Consider the following 21599-nt stretch of genomic DNA (forward strand, 5'->3'; position numbering starts at 1 on the left):
GGGGTAGACATCTCTGCTATACCATAACCACCTGGTCAGAGGGGTATCACATATAAGACATGGGGTTAGCACATCCATATGGACCACCAACCAAGAGAATGCAAGCTTGTCCACAGGTCAATCTTATGAAGGCACTTTTTTTCCAGTTAATATTTTCTCTTCCCAGAAATAAACATTTAAGTTTAGAGTTGACAAAGCCTGTTGAGACATGGGTTAGTGTTTAAATATGTAGCTTATTGAGAAAATTCTGAGAATTAGTGAAGATTTCCACATCATAGATGGGTAGACAAAATACTATGGTAAACTAGACTTACATGAAAAACCAAAGCATTTAGGTCTTGCCTGTAGAATATGATAGTGCTTCTATATAATTACATTGCTACATTTTTGTGCTTTGTTTTTAATTTTTAGTAATTTAAACCACATGGATGCAAAGAATGACACACACACATCACAATTTCTTCTCCTGGGAATTTCAGAGGACCCAAGAATGCAGCCTGTCCTCTTTGGACTGTTCCTGGCCATGTACCTAGTGACAGTGCTTGGGAACTTGCTCATCATTCTGCTTACCATCTCGGACTCTTACCTGCACACACCCATGTACTTCTTCCTCTCCAACTTGTCATTTGTGGACATCTGTTTCTCCTCCACCACGGTACCAAAGATGCTCGTGAACCTCCGGTCACAATGTAAGATCATAATGTATAAAAACTGCATCACCCAAATGCTTTCCTTCATACTCTTCTCGGGATTGGATATTTTTCTGCTTACCATAATGGCTTATGACCGATATGTCGCCATTTGTAAGCCCTTGCATTACACAGTTGTCATGAATCCCAGACTTTGTGTGTTAATGGTTCTGGTATCCTGGGCAGTCAATATCTTACATGTCTCAACACAAGGTTTCATGGTTTTACAATTGTCCTTCTGTACAGAACTGAAAATCTATCACTTTTTCTGTGAGCTTAATCAGGTGTTACAACTCGTCTGTTCAGACAACTTCCTTACGGTTACTGTCATGTATCTTTTACCTGTGTTGCTGGCAGCTGGGTCCCTCATTGCCATCCTCTGCTCTTACTCTGAGATACTTTCCTGCATACACGGCATCTCATCAGCTCAAGGGAAGTACAAAGCATTCTCCACGTGTGCATCTCACCTCTCGGTTGTCTCGTTGTTTTATTGCACAGGCATCGGTCTATACCTGAGTTCTGTTGCAACAGAAAACTCACAGTCAACGGCAAGAGCCTCGGTTTTGTACAGTGTGGTCACTCCTATGCTGAACCCATTCATCTATTGTCTGAGGAATAAAGATATAAAAAGTGCTGTGAAAAAGGTTTTGACATAGAAACAAAATCACATGAACTGAGCCTCAAGAAATCCCCATGAGTGCAGGATTCAGATCCTCATGGTGAGATCTGAGATACACTGATCTGATGTTGGAAGTAGAATAGGCTCCTTTGATTATATTATTGGAAGTTCTCTTTCTCTACATTCAGCTTCACTATTCAATTGATGATATTATCTATTACACTTTATTATCCATAAAATAGCCAACGATCTATATTTTGTCCAGAAAAGCTTTAATATTTTAAGACCTCTACTACCATGTTTAAGCATAATATAATTTCGAATGGCACATATAATGAATAGATTTTCTGTTCTTTAAAATAGTAATAGGTGTTATTACTGTTAGGAAGAACTGCACTCAGCATACAAAGCTCTGTAGAGAATTTTATAGTGAAGGAAAAATCAGAAACTATTGTTTTTCAATCATGAGCTTAAGCCCTCTGGGGTAATATATTACTATGTTATGGTTGGAGATTAGATTTTATTCTCATTTTCTTAGATCACTAGCATGTATATACCATCATCTTATAATCTAATGTTTGAAGTCTTAGCTAGAACAATAAGACAAGAGGATGTTATTAAAGTGGTAACCATGGTAAATAAAGAAGTTAAAATATTCCTGTTTATAAATGGAATGATTCTATTTTTAATAGAACCAAAGGCTCTATCAGAAAACATCTTTTATGTATAGTAAACATGGTCAGTAAAGGGACAGGATAAAAAAGTCAGTAATACATACATATATACATATATATATATATATATATATATATATATATATATATATATATATATATATATATATATATATATATATATATACCAAAAATGAACTTGACTGAGAAACAAATTGGGGGAAGAATCATATTCACAACAGCTGAAAAACCAAGTACACAAAAAATAACAATAACCAAAAAAAATGGAAGACCTCTGCAAAAAAAAAAAAAAAAATGTAAGACACCGTAAAAAGAGTCTGAAGAAAGTTGAAATGATGGTGGGACTTTCCATGGTCCAGGATTGGCAGAAGTACTATTGTGAACACTGCCAATATTCTAATGTAATTCTTTTCAAAATTTCAGTACCATACTTCATAGCATTTTGAAAAAAATCAAAATGTATACGGAAACACAAAATGACGCATAGACAAAATTATTATTATAAGCAGAGTATGCTTATAACACTGCTAAAAGCATGACAATGCCTCGCCTCAAACTATACTATGTACTATACTATAGTGAAAAATGCAGCTTTGTGTTGCCATAAAATAGACACGAAGACCAATGAAACACTGTAGCACTTTAAATGAAAACATCCCCCATAGGCTCTGGCATTTGAATACTTGAGCCCTGGCTAGGGCTGCTGTTTGGAGATGCTTAGGAGATCTGGCTTGCTGGAGGAAACATATCATTAGATCCAGGTTTTAAGTTTTAAAAGCCTTGTGTGGTTTCCTATTTGTTCCTGCTGCCTCTTGTTTATGGTTCAAGATGTGAGCATACAGCCTCTGTCCCTGCCACGATGCCTGCCATTTGGGACCATCGTGGACTCTTAACACCTCTAGAATTATAAGGCAAATAAACCCTTCTTTCTCTAAGTTGCCTTGGCCATGCTGTTTATCATGATGAATATGAACTTGTTTTAAAAGACAGCCTACTCTCACAACTACTGTGGGTTCATATGTGCAACTTCTGATGCTATGCAGCAAACATAATTATCTTATAGTCACAAATAGTTTCTGGATTGTATGATCTCTACTCCCCCTCGACTGTGATGATCTCTGGGCCTTAAGAGGGGGGACATATGATATAGATGTCCCATTTACAGCTAATCTTAATTCTTTTTTCTTATTTTTATTAGATATTCTCGGTACTTACATTTGAAATGTTATCCCCTTCCCCCATTCTGCTCCCATTCCCCTCCCCCTCCACTTGTCTTCATTCCCTCTTAATCACTCTCTGCACCTAATTGCATTAGCATTCACCTACATTGGAAAAATGTGCCCTCCCTGGACCAAAGGCCTCTTCTCCAGCTGATGCCAGACACTGCTATTCTCTGCTACATATGCAACTGGAGCCATGGGTCTCTCAATGTGTGCTCAGTGGTTGGTGTTTTAGTTCATAGGAGTTGTGGAGGGTTTGGTTGGTTGATTATGTTGTTCTTCTCTTGAGTTTGCAACCCCTTTCAGCTCCTTCAGTCCTTTGCTTAGTACCTTTATTGGGTCTCAGGTTTCAGTTCGCAGGTTAGCTGCAAGCATGCTCAGCTGCATCTGTATGACTCTGGCAGAGCCACTGAGGAGGCATCTTTATCTGATTCCTGCCATTAAGTATTTCTTGGCATCAGAAATAGTGCTTGGGTTGGGTGTCTGCATATGGGGTGGATCCCCAGGTGAGGCAGCCTCTGAATGATCTTTTTATCAATCCCTGTTCCTTGATTTGACCTTGTATTTTCTCCCATGATTGCTTTGTTCTCCCTTTTAAGAAGGACTGTGGCATCCCCATTTGGCCTTCCTTCTTTTTGGGCTTCAGAAGGTCTGTGATTTATTTCATGGGTATTCAGAGCATTCTGGGGTTAGTACCTGCTTATCAGTGAGTACATACCATGTGTGTTCTTTTGTAACTGGGTTACCTCACTAAGGCTGATAGTCTCTAGTTCCATCCATTTGCCTATGAATTTCATAAAGTCCTTGTTTCTAATAGCTGAGTAGTACTCCACTGTATAAATGTACCACATTTTCTGTATCCATTCTTCTGTTGAAGGACATCTGGGTTCTTTCCAGCTTCTGGCTATTATAAATAAGGTTTCTAAGAACATGGTGCAGCATGTGTCCTTATTATATGTTAGAGCATCTTTGGGGTATATGCCCAGGAGTGGAATAACTGGGTCTTCAGGTAGTACTATGTCCAATTTTCTGAGGAATCACCATAATTATCTCCAGAGGTTGTACCAGCTTACAACCACACCAACAGTGGAGGAGTGTTCCTCTTTCTCCACATCCTTTCCCGCATCTACTGTCACCTGAGATTTTTACCTTAGCCATTCTGACTGGTGTGAGGTGGAATCTCAGGGATGTTTTGATTTGCGTTTCTCTGATGACTAGGGATGTTGAGCATCTCTTTAGATACTTCTCGGCCACTTGGTATTCCTTGGTTGAGAATTCATTGTTTAGCTCTGTACCCTATTTTTTAATAGGATTGTTTGTTTCTCTGGAGTTTAATTTCTTGAGTTCTTTGTATAAATTGGATATTAGCCCTCTATCAGATGTAGGATTTGTAAAGATCCTTTCCCAATCTGTTGGCTGCCTTTTTGTCTTCTTGATAGTGTCCTTAGCCTTACAGAAACTTTGCAATTTCATGAGGTCACATTTGTCAATTCTTGCTCTTAGAGCATAAACCATTGACGTTCTGTTCAGGAAATTTTCCCCTTTGTCTATGTGTTCTATGCTTTTTCACACTTTCTGTTCTATTAGTTTCAGTGTACCTGTTTTTTTTTTTTTTTTTTTTTTGTTTTTTTGTTTTTTTTTTTTTTTTGTGGAGGTCTTTGATCCGCTTGGATTTGAGCTATGTACAAGGAGATAAGAAAAGATCAATTTGCATTCTTCTATATGCTGACTGTCAGTTGAACCAAAACCATTTGTTGAAGAGGCTATCCTTTTTCCATTGAATGTTTTCAGCTCCTTTGTCAAAGATCAAGTGACCATAGGTATGTGGGTTCATTTTTGGGTCCTCAATTCTGTTCCATTTATCTACCTCCCTATCTCTGTACCAATACCATGTGGTTTTTATCACAATTGCTTTGCAATATAGCTTGAGGTCAGGGATGGCGATTCCCCCAGAAGTTCTTTTACTGTTGAGAATAGATTTCGCTACCATAGGCTTTTTGTTATTCCAGATGAATTTGCATATTTCTCTTTTCAACTGTATGAAGAATTGAGTTGGAATTTTGATAGAGATTGCATTGAATCTGTAGATTGTTTTTGGCAAGATGGTCATTTTTACTATGTTGATCCTTCCAGTCCATGAACATGGGAGATCTTTCCATCTTCTGAGATCTTCTTAAATTTCCTTCTTCAGAGATTTGAATTTCTTGTCATACAGATCCTTCACTTGCTTGGTTAGGGTCACACCAAGGTATTTTATACTACTTGTGGCTATTGTGAAGGGCGTCTTTACCCTAATTTCTTTCTCAGCCTGTTTATCCTTTGACTAGAGGAAGGCTACAGATTTCTTTGAGTTAATTTTATATCCAGCCACTTTGCTGAAGTTGTTTATCAGCTGTTTTTGTAAAAGTTCTCTGGTGAAATTTTTGGGGTCAGTTAAGTCTACTATCATATCATCTACAAATAGTGATGTTTTGACTTCTTTCTTTCCAATTTGTACACTTTGACATCTTTTTTCTGTCTAATTGCTCCAGCCAGGACTTGCAGTACTAAATTCAATAGATAGAGGGAGAATGGGCAGCCTTGTCTAGTCCCTAATTTTAGTGAGATTGCTTCAAGTTTCTCTCTATTTAGTTTTATGTTTGCTATTGGTTTGCTGTATATTGATTTTCCTATGTTTAGGAATGGGCATTGGGTTCCTGATCTTTCCAGAACTTTTACCTGAAGATTGTCCTTTTTCCTATGAGTGCTGTGTCAGTTCAACATATTGGAAAGGCTTCAGGAGAATATGGCCATAAAATGCACAGAAAGCTTGACCTGTCCTACCATCTCCACCAGAAGTTAAAGATCCTCTGGTTGTGTACTGTTCTGTACATATATCAAGCCTCTTGGTCCATGGGAATTACAACACCTTGTAGCATGTGAAACTGTTATGCACATATATCAAGAAAGAACAAAAGACAGAAAAAAGAAGAAAGACAGACTCAACTAGCAAACATAACTCCAGATGCACAGTCTAGCCCAGGAAGTGAAACTGCATAAAAATCTTAGACAACACATGTCTTTCACAAATTATGAATCCCATAATAATGATACTGAATGCTGATTGAACTGTATGATCTAAATATATTATTGTCACTCTGAACAAAAGGTAACTCCAAATAAACCTCAACAAGAAAACAAATACACTAAATTTCATGGAATAGAAAGGAAAGGACAGCCTTCACTCAATGGCACATGAAAAGACTTATCGCAATACTACTGTACTGGCTGTTTTGTGTCAACTTGACACAAGCTGGAGTTATCACAGAGAGAGGACCCTCAGTTGGGAAAATGCCTCCATGAAATCCAGCTGTAAGGCATTTTCTCAACCAGTGATCAAAGGGGGAGGGCCCAGCCCATTGCTGGTGGTGCCATCCCTAGGCTGGTAGACCTGGGTTCTATAAGAAAGCAGGCTGAGCAAGGCAGGGAAAGCAAGACAGTGGGTGACATCCCTCCATGGCCTCTGCACCAGATCCTGCTTCCTGACCTGCTTGAGTTCCTGTCCTGACTTCCTCTGGTGATGAACAGCGATATAGAAGTGTAAGCTGAATAAACCCTTTCCTTCCCAACATGCTTCTTGGTCATGATGTTTTGTGCAAGAATAGAAACCCTGACTAAGACACTATTAAAACTGTAGTTAAGATAAAAAATTAATAAATATGATCTCAAAAAACTAAAAATATTCAGCCACCAGAAACAATGACTTAACCAAATTATTAAGAAAATGGCTGCATCTAGAGAATATCATCCTGAGTGAGATAACCCAGTCACAAAAGAACAGACATAATATGCAGTCACTGATATTGGGATACTAACCCCAGAGGCTTGCACTCCCCGAGAAACAACTCACAGACTGTATGAAGTCCAAGAAATAAAGAAAACAAAACAAAAAAGAATATTTACAAAACAAGAAGACTTTGACTATTTCCATGTTGCGTTTTGTTTTGCATGTACTTTACGCTCATTGTAACTATTAGGTTTTCAATGCATACTGTCAAGCCTTTGAAAAAATCAAGTACTGACTAAAAAATATATTCATATAGTTTTATGTAAAAATTATTTTAAAATCTGAAAAAACAGTACTGACAAAAATGTATAATTTAAGCAAAAAATGTTTAAAATCTGTACATTTATCTTTGTTTTGTAAAATAAAGTTGTTTTTTTAAAAAAAGAAAAAGATTCAAGGAATACAGGAATTTAAACTAAAGAATAGACATGTGAGTGTAATGTGGTAAGAAAAAAAGACAAATAGTGCATGCTTTCTCTCATGTAGAGTTAATCTATTTCTTGTGTGTATGACACGGAAGCAGAAAGAGGCTACATGGTAGAGAATATGCAAAGGAGGGAGAAGGAAGAGAAAATTTGAGACAACTATAACGATCTATATGTGGAAAAACATGAAGCTCATTGCATGTATGCTAACTTATTTTAAGTATTTTAATAAAAAATACTGAAGATCTTTTACTTACTTGCTCCTGAAAAAAAAAAAAACTAAAAATATTTTTGCAAAGCACAGGACACCATTATTCTGAGAAAAGTTCTGCTTACAGTATAGAAAAAGATTTTTGCAAATTTACACTTCTTTTTTCTTGATTTTATTATTAATTTTTAATTGAACAAATTTATTTTAAAAAACAAAGAACAATGTACAGATTTTAAGCATTTTTGCATAAAATCATACAAATACATTTTTGTCAGTGCTTGGTATTTTTTAAGGTTTGATAGTGTGTATTAAGATCTTACTAGTTACAATGAGCATGAAGTACATGTAAAGAAAGATGTAACATGGAATTAGTCAAAGCTTTCTTGGCATGTAAAGATTAAGCATAATGGTTTTTCATTTTCTTTTATTTTTTTTCTTGAACTTCATATAGTCTGTGAGTTGATTCTGGGGTGTTCTGAGCTTTCTAGGGTTAGTTTCCAATTACCAGTGAATGCATATTATGTCTGTTCTTTTGTGACTGGGTTATCTCACTCAGAATGATAATCTCTAGATGACTCTATTTTCTTAAGAATTTCATAAAGTCATTGTTTCTGACAGCTGAATAGTAATCCATTGTGTAAATATACCACAATATTTTTATCCATTCATCTACTGGAGGACATCTGTGTTCTTTCCAGGTTCTGGCTATTATAAATAGGGCTGCTATGAACATTGGGGTGCATGTGTCTTTGTTGTATGTTGAAGCTTCTCTAGGGTATATGCCCAGAAGTGGAATACCTGGGTCTTCAGGTAGTACTATGTCCAATTTTCTGAGGAACCACCAGACTGATTTCCAGAGTGGTTGTACCAGTTAACAACCCCACCAACAGTGGAGAAGTGTGCCTCTTTCTCCGCATCCTCACCAGCATCTGCTGTCATCTGAATTTTTGATCTTAGTCATTCTGACTGGTGTGAGGTGGAATCTCAGGGTTGTTTCGATTTGCATTTCCCTGATGGCTAATGATGTCAAGCACATCCTTAGATGCTTCTCAGGCATTCGATATTCCTCAATTGAGAACTTTTTGTTTAGTTCTGTACCACATTTTTAATAGGGTTGTTTGATTCTTTGGTATCTAACTTCTTGAATTCTTTGTATACCTTGGATATTAGGGCTCTATCTGATGTGGGGATGGTAAAGATCTTTTCAAAATCTGTTGGCTGCTGATTTGTTTTTCTGAAAGTGTCCTTAGCCTTACAGAAATTTGCAATCTCATTAAGTCCCATTTGTTAATCTTTGACCTTAGAGCTTGAGCCATTGGTGTTCTGTTCAGAAAATTTTCTCCTGTGCGTATGTGTTCTAAGGTTGTTCCTATTTTCTCATCTAGTTGTTTCAGTGTACCTGGTTTAATGTGGAGATCTTTGATCCACTTGCACTTGAGCTTTGTACAAGGAGATAAGAAAGGGTCTATTTTCATTCTTCTGCATGCGGAGAGCCAGTTGGACCAACACCATTTGTTGAAGAAGCTGTCCTTTTTCCATTGAATGTTTATAGTTCCTTTGTCAAAAATCAAGTGACCATATATGAGAGGGCTCATTTCTGGATCTTCTATTCTATTCTATTGATCCACGTGCCTATCTCTGTACCAGTACCATGCAGTTCTTAGCACAATTGCCTTGTAATATAGCTTGAGGTCAGGGATAGTGATTCCCATGGATGTTTTCTTGTTGTTGAGGATGGATTTCACTATTCTAGGTCTTTTGTTATTCCCAATGAAATTGCACATTGTTCTTTGCAACTCTATGAAGAATTGGATTGGAATTTTGATGGGGATTCCACTGAATCTGTAGATTGCTTTTGGTAAGATGGCCATTTTTAAAATGTTGATCCTTCCAATCCATGAGCAAGGGACATCTTTACATTTTCTGAGATCTTCCTCGATTTCCTTCTTTAGAGATATGAAGTTCTTGTCATACAGGTCATTCACTTGCTTAGTGAGAGTCACACCTAGGTATTTCGTATTGTTTGTAACTATTGTGAAGGGTATCTTTTCCCTTATTTCTTTCTCTGCATGTTTGTCCTTTAAGTAGAGGAAGGCTACTGATTTGTTTGAGTTAATTTTATATCCAGCCACTGTGCTGAACTTGTTCATTAGCTGTAGAAGTTCTCTGGTGGAACTTTTGGGGTCACTTAAGTATACTGTTGGTTTACTGTATATTGCTTTTATTATGTCTAGGTACGGGCCTTGGATTTGTGCTCTTTCCAAGACTTTTAACATGAAGTGTTGTTGGATATTGTCAAATGCTTTCTCAGCATCTAGTGAGATAACCATGTGGTATTTTTCTTTGAGTTTGCTTATATGGTGGATTACATTGATGGATTTTCTTATATTAAACCATCCCTGCATCCCAGGGATGAAGCCTACTTGATCATGGTGAATGATCATTTTGATGTGTTCTTGGATTCTGTTTGCAAGAATTTTGTTGAGTATTTTTGCATCAATGTTCATAAGTGAGATTGGTCTGAAGTTATCTTTCCTTGTAGGGTCTTTGTGTGGTTTAGGAACGAGGGTTAATATGGCCTCAAGAAATGAGTTCTGTACAATTCCATCTGATTCTATTTTGTGGAATAGTTTGGAGAGTATTGGTATTATGTCGTCAATAAATGTCTCATAAAACTCTGCACTGAACCCATCTGGACCTGGACTTTTTTTGGTTGGGAGGCTTTTGATGACTGCTTCTATTTCATTAAGTATTATGGGATTATTTAGATGGTTTACTTGGTCCTGGTTTAACTTTGGTATCTTGTATCTGTCTAGGAATTCACCCATTTCCATCCAGATTTTCCAGCTTTGTTGAGTATATGCTTTTGTAGTAGGATCTGATGATTTCTTGAATTTCCTCAGTTTCAGTCATTATTTCTCCACTTTCCTTTCTGATTTTGTTAATTTGGATACTCTCTCTTTGCCCTCAACTAGTCTGGCTAAAGGTGTATTAATCTTGTTAATTTTCTCAAAGAACCAGCTCTTGATTTTGTTGATTCTTTCAATGGTTCTTTTTGTTTCTATTTGGTCAAATTTATGCTCTGAGTTTGATTATTTCTTTCCTTCTACTCCTCTTGGGTGTATCTGTTTCTGTTTGTTCTAGAGCTTTCAAATGTGTTGTCAAGTTGATAGTGTATGCTCTCTCCAATTTCTTTTTGGAAGCACCTAGAGCGGTGAGTTTTCCTCTCAGTACTGCTTTCGTTGCATCCCATAGGTTTGGGTATGTTGTGTTTTCATTTTCATTAAATTCTAGAAAATCCTTAATTTATTCGTTATTTCTCTTTGACCGTGATATTGTTTAATAGAGCATTGTTTAGTTTCCACGTGTATATGAGCTTTTTGTTGTCTTTGTTTTTATTAAAGACCAGCCTTAGACCATGGTGATCTGATAGAATCCATGTGAGTATTTCGATCTTCTTATATTTATTGAGGCTTGTTTTGTGACCGATTATATGGTCAATTTTGGAGAAGGTGCCATGAGGTGCTGAGAAGAAGATATATTCTTTTGTTTTAGGATGACATGTTCTTTAGATATCTATTAATTCCAATTGGTTCATAACCTCTGCTAGTTTTACTGTGTCCTTATTCAGTTTCTGTTTCTATGATCTGTCCATTGGTGAGAGTGGGGTTTTGAGGTCTAACAGTATTATTTTGTGGGGTGCAATGGATTTTTTGAGCTTTAGTAGGGTTTTTTATGAATATGGGTGCTCTTATATTTGGAGCATATATGTTAAGGATTGAGAGTTTCTCCTCATAAATTTTCCCTGTAATGAGGAAAAAGTGTCCTTCCTTATCTTTTTTGATAACTTTTGGTTGAAAATCTACTTTATTGGATATTAGAATGTCCACTCCAGCTTGCTTCTTGGGGCCGTTTGCTTGGAAGTTTTTTTTCCCAACCTTTTACTCTGAGATAGTGTCTGTCTTTGTCTCTGATGGCCTGAGCACCCCATTTATCAATTCTTGATCTTAGAGAATGAGCCATTCAAGTTTTGTTTAGGGAATTTCCCACTGTGCCAATGAGTTCAAGGTTCTTTCCCACTTTCTCTTCTATTAGATTCAGTGTATCTGGTTTTAAGTTGAGTTCCATGATGCATTTAGACTTGAACTTTGTGCAAGGTGACAAATAAGGATCTATTTTCATTTTTTTACTTACAAACAACCACTTAGATCAGCACCATTTATTGAACATGCTTTTCTTTTCCATTCTATATTTTTGGCTTATTTGTCAATGTTTATGTGTGGTTTTATTTCTGGGTCTTTAATTCTGTCCCATTGATCAACCTGTCTGTCTCTGTACCAACCCAATGCAGTTTTTATCACTATTTCTCTGTAGTAGAGCTTGAGGTAAGAGATGGGGATTCTTCCAGCCATTCTTTTATTGTTAAGAATTGTTTTTACTATTCTGGGCTTTTTTTTTTTTTTTTTTTTTTTTGCCTTTCCAGATGAATTTGAGAATTGCTTTTTCCATGTCTTTGAAGAATTGTGTTAGGATTTTAATGGAGATTGTATTGACTCCTTAGATTGCCTTTGGTAGAATCACCATGTTTACTATGCTAATTCTGCCAATCCATAACCATGGGAGATCTCTCCATTCTGTGATCTTCTTTGATTACTTTCTTGAGAGACTTGAAGTTATTGTCATATAGATCTTCCACTTGTTTGGTTAGTGTTTCCTCAAGATATTTTATATCATTTGTGACTACTGTGAAAGGGGTTGTTTCCCTAATTTCATTCTCATTCTAGTTATCATTTGTATAAAGGAAGTCTACAGATTTATTTGAGTTAATTTTATATTTAGCCACTTTACTGAGTTGTTTATGAGCTGGAGAAATTCTCTGGCAGAGTTTTTATGATTGCTTATGTATACTATCATATCATCTGCAAATAATGATACTTTTATTTCTTCTTTGCCCTTTTGTATCCCCTGATCTCTTTATGTTGTCTTATTGTTCTAGCTAGCACTTCGAGTACTATATGGAATAGATATGCAGAAGGTGGGTGTCCTTGTCCCTGATTTTAGTGGGATTGATTCAAGTACCTCTCCATGTAATTTGATATTTGGCTGTTGGTTTTCAATAAATTGCTTTTATTATGTTTAGGTGTGGGCCTTGAATTCCTGATCTTTCCAATACTTTTAATATGAAGGGGTGTTGTATTTTGTCAAATACTTTTTTGCAACTAAGGAGATGATCATGTGTTTTTTTTTTCCTTTGTGTTTGTTTCCATTGTGGGTTACACTAATAGATTTTCATACACTGAACAAACCTTTCATCCATGGGATGAATGAAGCCTACTTGATCATGGTAAATTATGGTTTTGATGAGTTTTTGTATTTGGTTTGCAAGAATTTTATTGAATATTTTTCATTGACATTTGTAAGTCAGATGGGTCTGAAGTTCTCTTTTTGGTTGGATTCTTGTGTGGTTTAGTTATCAGAGTAATTGCAGCTTCGTGGAATGAATTACTTAATGTGCCTTCTGTTTCTATTTTATGGAATAGTTTGAGGACTATTAATATCAGGTCTTCTTTGAAGGTTTGGTAGAATTTCAAACTAAGTCTTCTGACCCTGAGCTTTTTTAATGTTGAGAGGTTTTTAATGTCTTCTTCTATTTATTTATAGGATATGGTCCTGTTTAGATAATTTACCAGCTTGCGATTTAACTTTGGTATGTGATATCCCTCTAGAAAACCATCCATTTCATATAAATTTTCCTGTTTTGTTGAGTATAGGCTTTTGTAGTAGGATCTGATGATTATTTTATTTTCTTGGTTTCTGTTGTTATGTCATCCTTTTCATTTTTGATTTTACGAATTTAGATACTGCTTCTGGGCCTGTTAGCTAGTTTGGCTAGGTGTTTATCTATCTTGTTGATTCTCTCAAAGACCCAGCTTATAGTTTTGTTGATTCTTTATATTGTTCTCTCTGTTTCTATTTGATTGATTTCAGCCCAGAGTTTGACTATTTCCTACCTTCTACTTCTCTGGGGTGAGTTTGTTTCTTTTTTGTTCTAGAGCTTTTAGGTGGGCTGTTAAGTTGCTAGTGTAAGATCTCTCCAGTTTCTTTACCAGGGCACTTAATACTATAAATTTTTCTCTTAGCACTACTTTGATTGTGGCCCATAAACTGTGTATGAGGTGTCAACATTTGCATTAAATTTCAGAGTTTTTTATTTCTTTATTTCTTTCCTGACCAAATTATTAATGAGTAAAGAGATATTCAGTTTCCACCTGTATGTGGGTTTTCTCTTGTTTTTGCTGTTTTTAAGAATCAGCCTTTAGCCATGGTGGTTTGATAGTGCACATTGGATAATTTGAATCTTTTTGTGTTAGTTGAGGTTGTTTTGTGACCAAATAGATGGTCAATTTTGAAGTAGGTAACATGAGGTGCTGCAAAGAAGATGTATTCTTTTGTTTTAGGGTGAAATGTTCTGTAGATATCTGTTAAATCTGTTTGGTTCTTAATCTCTATTAGTTTCACTCTGCCTCTGTTTAGTTTCTGTTTCAGTGACATTTCCCTTGGTGAAAGTGGGGCATTGAAGTGTTTTTCTATTATTGTATGAGTTTCAATGTGTGTTTTGACCTTTAGTAAAGTTTCAGTTTTGAATGTGACTGCCTTTGCATTTGGGGCATAGATGTTCAGAATTGAGACTTTCTCTTGGTGAATTTTCCCTTTGATAAATATGAAGATTCCTTCCTCAACATGCTTGATAACTTTTGGTTGAAAGTATATTTTATTGTTTATTAGGATGTCAACTCCAGATTGTTACCTGGGACCATTTGCTTGTAAGACTTCTTTCCAGCCTTTTACTCTGTGGTAGTGTCTGTCTTTGTTATTGAAGTGTGTTTCTTGTATACAGCAAAATGCTGGCTGTTTGTGTATCCAGTCTGTTAGCTCCAGTCTTTTTATAGGTGAGTCGAGTTCATTACTATCGAGAGATGTTAAAGACAGATGATTTTTAGTTCCTGTTATATTTGTTTTTGTAAGTTTCTATATGTAATTGTGGCTCTCTCCTTTTGGCTTCCTTGTGTTATGCTTAATATCTTGTTTTATCTTTGGTGTAGGAACCTTCCTTGTGTTGGAGTTTTCTTTCTAGTATCCTCTGTAGGGCTGAATTAGTAGATAGATACTATACTGTTTAAATTTGGATTTGTCCTAGGATCTTTTGGTTTCTCCATCTAAGTCGATTGAGAGTTTTTCTGTGTATAGTAGACTGAAATAGCATTTGCGTTCTCTTAGAGTTTGTGTCACCTCTGATCAGGCTCTTCTGACTTTCATTGTCTCTGTTAAGAATTCTGATGTAATTTTAATAGGTCTGCCTTTGTGTGTTACTTGGCCCTCTTCCCTTGCAGCTTTTAATATTCTGTCTTTGTTCTGTGGGTTTATTGTTTTAATTATTTTATGTTGAGAAAATTTTCTTTTCTGGTCTCATTTGTTTTGTTTTGTTTTTTTGTTTGTTTGTTTGTTTGTTTTTCTTTTTGTTTTTGTTTTTTGGTGTTCTATAGGCTTCTTGAACCTTTTTTTATGGCCACCTCTTTCTTTAGGTTAGGGAAGTTTTCGTCTATGATTTTGTTGAAGACATTTTCAGTTCCTGTGAGCTGGGATTGTTCTTCTCCATTCCAATTATTCTTAGATATTGTCTTTTTATTGTGTCCTGAATTTCCTGGTTGTTTGGGATGAGAAGTATTTTATGTTTGAATTTTCTTTGACAATTGTGTCAATCTTGTCTAAGGTATCTTCTATACCTGAGATTCTCTCTTGTAGCTCTTGTATTCTGTTGGTAATGCTTACATCTGTAATTCCTGACCTCTCTCCTAGGTTTCTCATTTCCAGGTTTGCTTTGCAGTTTTTTTTATTGTTTTTACTTCCACTTTTAGGTCTTGGGCTACTTCATGAAATTCCTTCACCTGTTGCAAAATATCTCTGCCTACAGTTGTGTTTTAAATCTGAGAACTCAACGATCAGGGTTGGATAAAAGCTCCAGACCAGGGTTTAAACAATTTCTACAATACTTCTGAGTAAGAGGTATGATTAGAAACTATGGCAAAAGAAGTAGATGATCAATTATCAATTGTGCAATCTGCCTTCATCAATAGATGAAATGTGTAGGGCATATTCTTCAGTAATGACTAATGTGGGAAGGCCCAGATCATTATAGAGGTACCACTGCTGGACAAATAATCCCTGATTGTAGGGGATAGAGAAGGCCATGAGAGCAACCAATAAGTATAATCCTTCTACGATCTCTGCTCTAGTTCCTGCCTCCAGGTTCCTGATGTTCTGACTTCCTTCTGAAATGTAAAATGAAATTAACATTTCTTTCCAAACCCAATTTTGGTTGAAGGGTTTATTACCGCAACAGAAAGCAAACTAGAACATATATAGACAATAGGATATTCCTCATGTTTAAAGAACTACAACAAAATCATACATCTGTAGCAAAGTAGATAAAATTGGATGACTGTGTTAAAAAAAACGTCAACATAGAAAAATAACTGCAAGCTGTTAGTCAAAAGTGAACACTAAGAGGCATTGTTGATTCCATATAAGGAAAGAGTAAAATAGAGAGCAAAGTTGCAGGACAAATTGGATACATACAGGGTTTTGTGACTCAATGCAGCAACATAGTTAAATTACATGGGGCATGGTTAGGTTGTTCTGATTATATACTGACTTATAACATAGTAGAATAATGGTGATGACTAAAATTTACCATGGATTTCAAAATAGGTAAAAAAATCTACTTTAAATGTTCACAAGAATAATAAGAAAAATCCTGAGATGATGGGTGAATATGAGGGATACAGATAATTATAATTTGGTCTGTCTCTGTGGCTCTGTCTGGAGAGAATAAACTATCATTCATGTCTTTATAGGAAAATTACAATCATCAAATCTGGCTGTCAGGGACATACCTGAGGTTTATAGACATTTGCTCACATCACTCCCCCCAAAATTAACACTACAGTTTGAATTGCCCCAACTATGCACATCACACAACTATTTTGAATCCCATTCACCCCAGTTCATAATAAAGCTCATGGAAGTACAGACCACTAGGACAGGAGTCTATAAATCATAGAAAGTAAAGTTTCTGTGAATAAAGTTTTCATATCAGTTGGGAAAATACAAAGATATGCCTTTAATCTTTAAATATTTCCAAAATTAAGTGTTTAGTAAAAAATGCACACAAAGCAATAACTATATTAGTCACAGTTTTGTATTAAGGGATCACAAATCAGCTCTTTGTAGAAAGGGTATGTAGTTAAAATTCTAGAGACATCAGAGGCTATCAGAGGCTATCAGAGGCTATGTGCACAGCATGAGTGAAGGCTCTATGATCCAATCAAAAGAGGTTCTTTAGTGTCAGTGTTTGAGCAAAATTTCATTAAGGTTGTTGATCTGGTGTCAGGAAAAAAACAACACAGGGAGGCAGATGTGTAAAAAAAAAAAAACTGTAAGCAAGAAAAAAATTTTCCCTGTGCATTAAAATATCCCATAGGGAAACAACGTGCTCAAATGTGAAATCTTAAGAGGGAATTGTGCTTAATGAGAAGACATTCACAGATGTAAATATATCCCTTCTACTTTTGCTGAGCATGTGAAACCTCCTTCTAATCAGAATATGGCTGTTTCCTTTGGTTTCACCGTTTACTCAGGAAACAGAGTTTCATCTCTTCTTCCTATCTTGTCTCATTGTATTGTACTGTTTGTCTGTACTTTTAACCATCTGGAGAAAAATTTAGATTTTAACACAGAGACATTCCATCTGTAAACCACCCAGGTTAGTATGGGAATAGGGCTGATGTGGCAAGAAAAACTCTGTAGGAAGGAAAAAAGAACATTTAACTACAGTCACCTTGAAACCAATCCAGATCATGTCAGAGATGAAAGCTGGCTGTGTTTACCAGCTTGTTCTACCAACTCAGTTTCATGTTCACCATAAAATAGAAGAAATGAACACTGAACTCATCAATCTACCATTGATAATGGGCTGATGGTGATGGATCCCAATTAGTACAAAAGTTAAGATTCAGATGGTTGTATGTGAGTAGGATACTTTGTCAAATGTTGCTGTGGTTAATTGGGTGGAAAAGAGAATCAAGGTACTGCATGTGGAGAGTTGTAGAAGAGAAGGGAGGTATTTCTAAATTTTGAGTTGGAAAACTGTTTGTCTTTCTTTTTATCATATTAAGTGTTTTCTAGCTGCTATATCTTCTGTGTTATCGATAAGTGGTTTATACACCTTTGCAGTGCTGAAATAGTTCTATCCTCTTACCTTTGAGTTTCTCACTTTAATCAAGATGATTTTTATCTACCATAAACATCTCCTTATGTTCCCCTCTAATATGTTTAACTGTATAACACCATTATTTCCTGAGTTATAATAGACATAAGGTAAGTGAAATAGAGGACCAATTTTATTGTTCTTCCATTCGATAGCCAGTGGTGCCAATTAAGATAAAACATTGGTATATGTTAAATGTTCATGTACCCTGAGGCTATTATGTACTAAGATTCTGCTGTGGACCACACAGTGAGGGGACTATTCTTTAATATGTAGGTAGTTGCCAAAATAATTGCTAAGTAAACATCAATTTGTGCTGTGAACATTTGATTGCTGATATTATGGATGACGATATTATAGATGGTCTTTAATCTAATTACCGACGCCACAGTCAATTTTAATTAGTTCTATTTTTTTTTAATTCACTGAACTTTGCATGTTTTTTCTGTGCCATTCTTGCTATGTCCCGTGTCCTTTCTTTCTAGTATATATGTTTCTTTCTTTCTAGTATATATAAAATGCAGAAATATTCAAACACACATTGAAACTTCAAAAATATCAAAGCCATGGAGTGCCTGCTCATAAGAATCTTACTTTAGGAGGCTGTCACCACACAATGGAATAAAAGACCTAGGGATAAATGAAATAAATATCCCATGAGTTGGCTACACAAAGTTTCATAGGACATATTCCAGAGGTATCTTTGCATGTGGGATGGAGCCACAGGCAGGACCACATTGTATTTGTTATGACCCAACATTCACACAAAAGGGAATCTGGGTCACCTCATTAAGTATTAGACTTCCCATGCCTATCCACTTCCTTGAAAGAAATGCAACTTGATTCTGGTGGCTTGCCTGTCATATTTTCTTTCTAATATTATGGCATAAGTTTGGAGAACAAAACATTGGTGTGGTGCTCATGGACCGTAGCATGATACAGACACGAGACCATTAAGGTGATTGATGACAATCGCAAAAAGAATTTCAATGATCAAGAGTGTGGGGATTATTCTTATTAAGTTGGCAGGATATGGACTAACCTAGAAAACAAATCTATCAGCCTGTAAGAGAGTGGAATTTCTAGATTGAATTAGCTAAGATGGGTCATATTTCCTTAATGTGGGTAGCACCACTCTCTCAAAAGCCTGCAGAAAAATGAAGAACATGAGCTGAACACCAGTATTGACCTTTATCGGCTTCATGGCTGTAAATGCAATGTGACAAGCCATCTCAGGTTTCTGCCTGCATCCCTTTTTGGCCATGATGTGATCTAAAAGCAATATCAAATAATGCTTCCTTCCATTACTATGATTAGGTGTTTTGTCATGGCAATGGAAAAAATAACAAACTCAAAGGCGTTTTTGAAGCTAAGTAAAAATGAAAATGCGATAACGTATGATCACAGAAACATCATGGTGTCTTAATATTTCAGCAGCAATAAGGCCGCTTCATTCTGTAATACACTCTTCTATTTATTCTCCTTCTGTCAGGTTAGACTATACATTAAAATGATCACCTTCCTTGGGGCATTTCATCGGCTGTTCTTCCTACAAGGCACATACTCATTCAGGTAATATGGCTTTGTCTTTCTACGGGACTCTTTTCACTTGCCTTCTTTTTTCTCCCCTAAATTCTCAGTTATATATCTATATCTATGTCTGTGTCTAGTCTGTAGATAGAGCTAGAGCTAGAGACAGAGATAGAGAGATACATATATACATTGTGGATGCCTGCTTTACTTCTACAACTGTCCCGGTGATGTTGGTGAATATTCTCCTATGTAGCTTTGTTTTCCTTCATAGTGACTGTCACCAACTGACATCTTTCTACCTGTTCATTTTAAATATTTGTTTGTTTTTAATTTGCTTGTGTTATTTCATTCTTATTTGAATTTTAAAAAATTTGCATTCTGCACAGATAATTTATTGCCTGGGCATTCCCTCCGACATTATAGTAACTAATATATATTCCCCAAATGCAGGAGAGAGTTAGCACTCAAAACTCATGGCCTTTTGGGAAAAGTCTGAATTGGGGAAAGAGATGTTTAAATCATTCATGGAAATGTTACTGATTATGGCAGATTCCATTCATGTTTAAAGTTTTGTAATTCAATTCTTGGATACAGGATGTCTGTGGCAGGGTTTGTCTAAGGTTGTGCAACGGTGTCACATATTTTCATGTCCTCCCCTTTTTATTAGTCACAGGAACTAAATGGGGTCTGAGAACAACTCACAAATTTCACATTTTATCCTTCTGGGAATTTCAAAGAACCCAAGACTCCAGCCTTTCTTATTTGTGCTGTTCCTAGCCATGTACTTGGTCACCATGCTTGGGAACCTACTCATTGTCCTGGCAACAATTTCAAGCCACCACCTGCATACACCTATGTACTTCTTCCTTTCCAACCTATCCATTGTGGATGCCTGTTTCACCTCTACAACTGTCCCCAAGATGCTGGTAAATATAAACACAAAAAGTCATGTCATCACATATAGGAACTGCATTGCCCAAATGCATTTCTTCATACTCTTCTCAGGGCTGGAAATATTTCTGTTGACTTCGATGGCCTATGACAGGTATGTGGCCATCTGTCACCCCCTGCATTATACTTCCATCATGAACCCTCGACTCTGTTTGCTAATGGTCCTAGCATCCTGGATAATGAATACCCTCCACTCCATAACACAAAGCTTAATGACATTGCGACTGACCTTCTGCACAGATTTGGAAATCCCACACTTTTTCTGTGAACTTAATCAAGTGGTGCAAATTGCTTGCTCTGATACCCTTCCCAACGATGTGGTTATCTATTTTGCAGCTGTGCTGTGGGCTTCTTGTTCCCTGATGGGAATCCTCTACTCTTACTCCAAGATCTTTTCCTCACTACGTGCAATCTCATCACTGCAGGGGAAGTACAAAGCATTTTCAACCTGTGCATCTCACTTGCTAGTTGTCTCTCTATTCTACTGCACAGGGCTGGGGGTTTACCTCAGTTCTGCTTCAACGAAAAGCTCTCGGTCAACTGCAAGAGCCTCTGTTATGTACAGTGTGGTCACACCCATGCTCAACCCATTCATCTACAGCCTTAGGAATAAAGACATAAAGAGGGCCCTGAGGAAAATGTTGGGCTGGAAGAAAGAGAAGAATCCTTTGCTAAGGCACTAAGCAGGAGTTCACGTCTCTGATAACACAGCACATTGCTCTCTGCTGGGACCTTGATAATAGAACATGCTCATGCTTCTGTTCTATTGAAGGTTTCTCATTTTCTGATTTCAGCTGCTGTATGCATTTCAATTGTATGATCCACTTTATCACCTTCTGTGGCACACTGACATTTATTCACCATTTTTCCTTTTTCCATTTGTCCAAACCTTAAAAAAAATGGATAAAGAAACACTCAGAAGTCCCCACTCATCAAATATAAAAAATGTTTAGATATAATTGCATGGCTGGGTACATGTGTCAGACTCATAATTTAAAATTTTATGTATTATTCATGGGTATGTGACTGTGTGGTACATACATACTGGCCCACATGATATATCAAGTATGTGGATGTCAGAGCACAATTCTCATCTCATATTT

At 36.4% G+C, this 21599-nt stretch overlaps 1 protein-coding gene across 1 annotated transcript; it reads left to right on the plus strand.

Annotated features, from left to right (window-relative positions):
- Window positions 1-424: 424 nt before the first annotated feature.
- On the plus strand, window positions 425-21179 carry LOC308439302 (uncharacterized protein; the record flags this gene model as incomplete). The annotated part of the gene is made up of 3 exons (XM_080941029.1): window positions 425-1333; window positions 12682-12720; window positions 20226-21179. 3 exons carry the CDS (start codon window positions 425-427, stop codon window positions 21177-21179), a joined length of 1902 nt encoding a protein of 633 aa, XP_080797155.1.
- Window positions 21180-21599: the final 420 nt, after the last annotated feature.

Source organism: Micromys minutus (genome assembly GCF_963924665.1).
Source record: "Micromys minutus genome assembly, chromosome: 29".
Classification (NCBI taxonomy): Eukaryota; Metazoa; Chordata; class Mammalia; order Rodentia; family Muridae; genus Micromys; species Micromys minutus.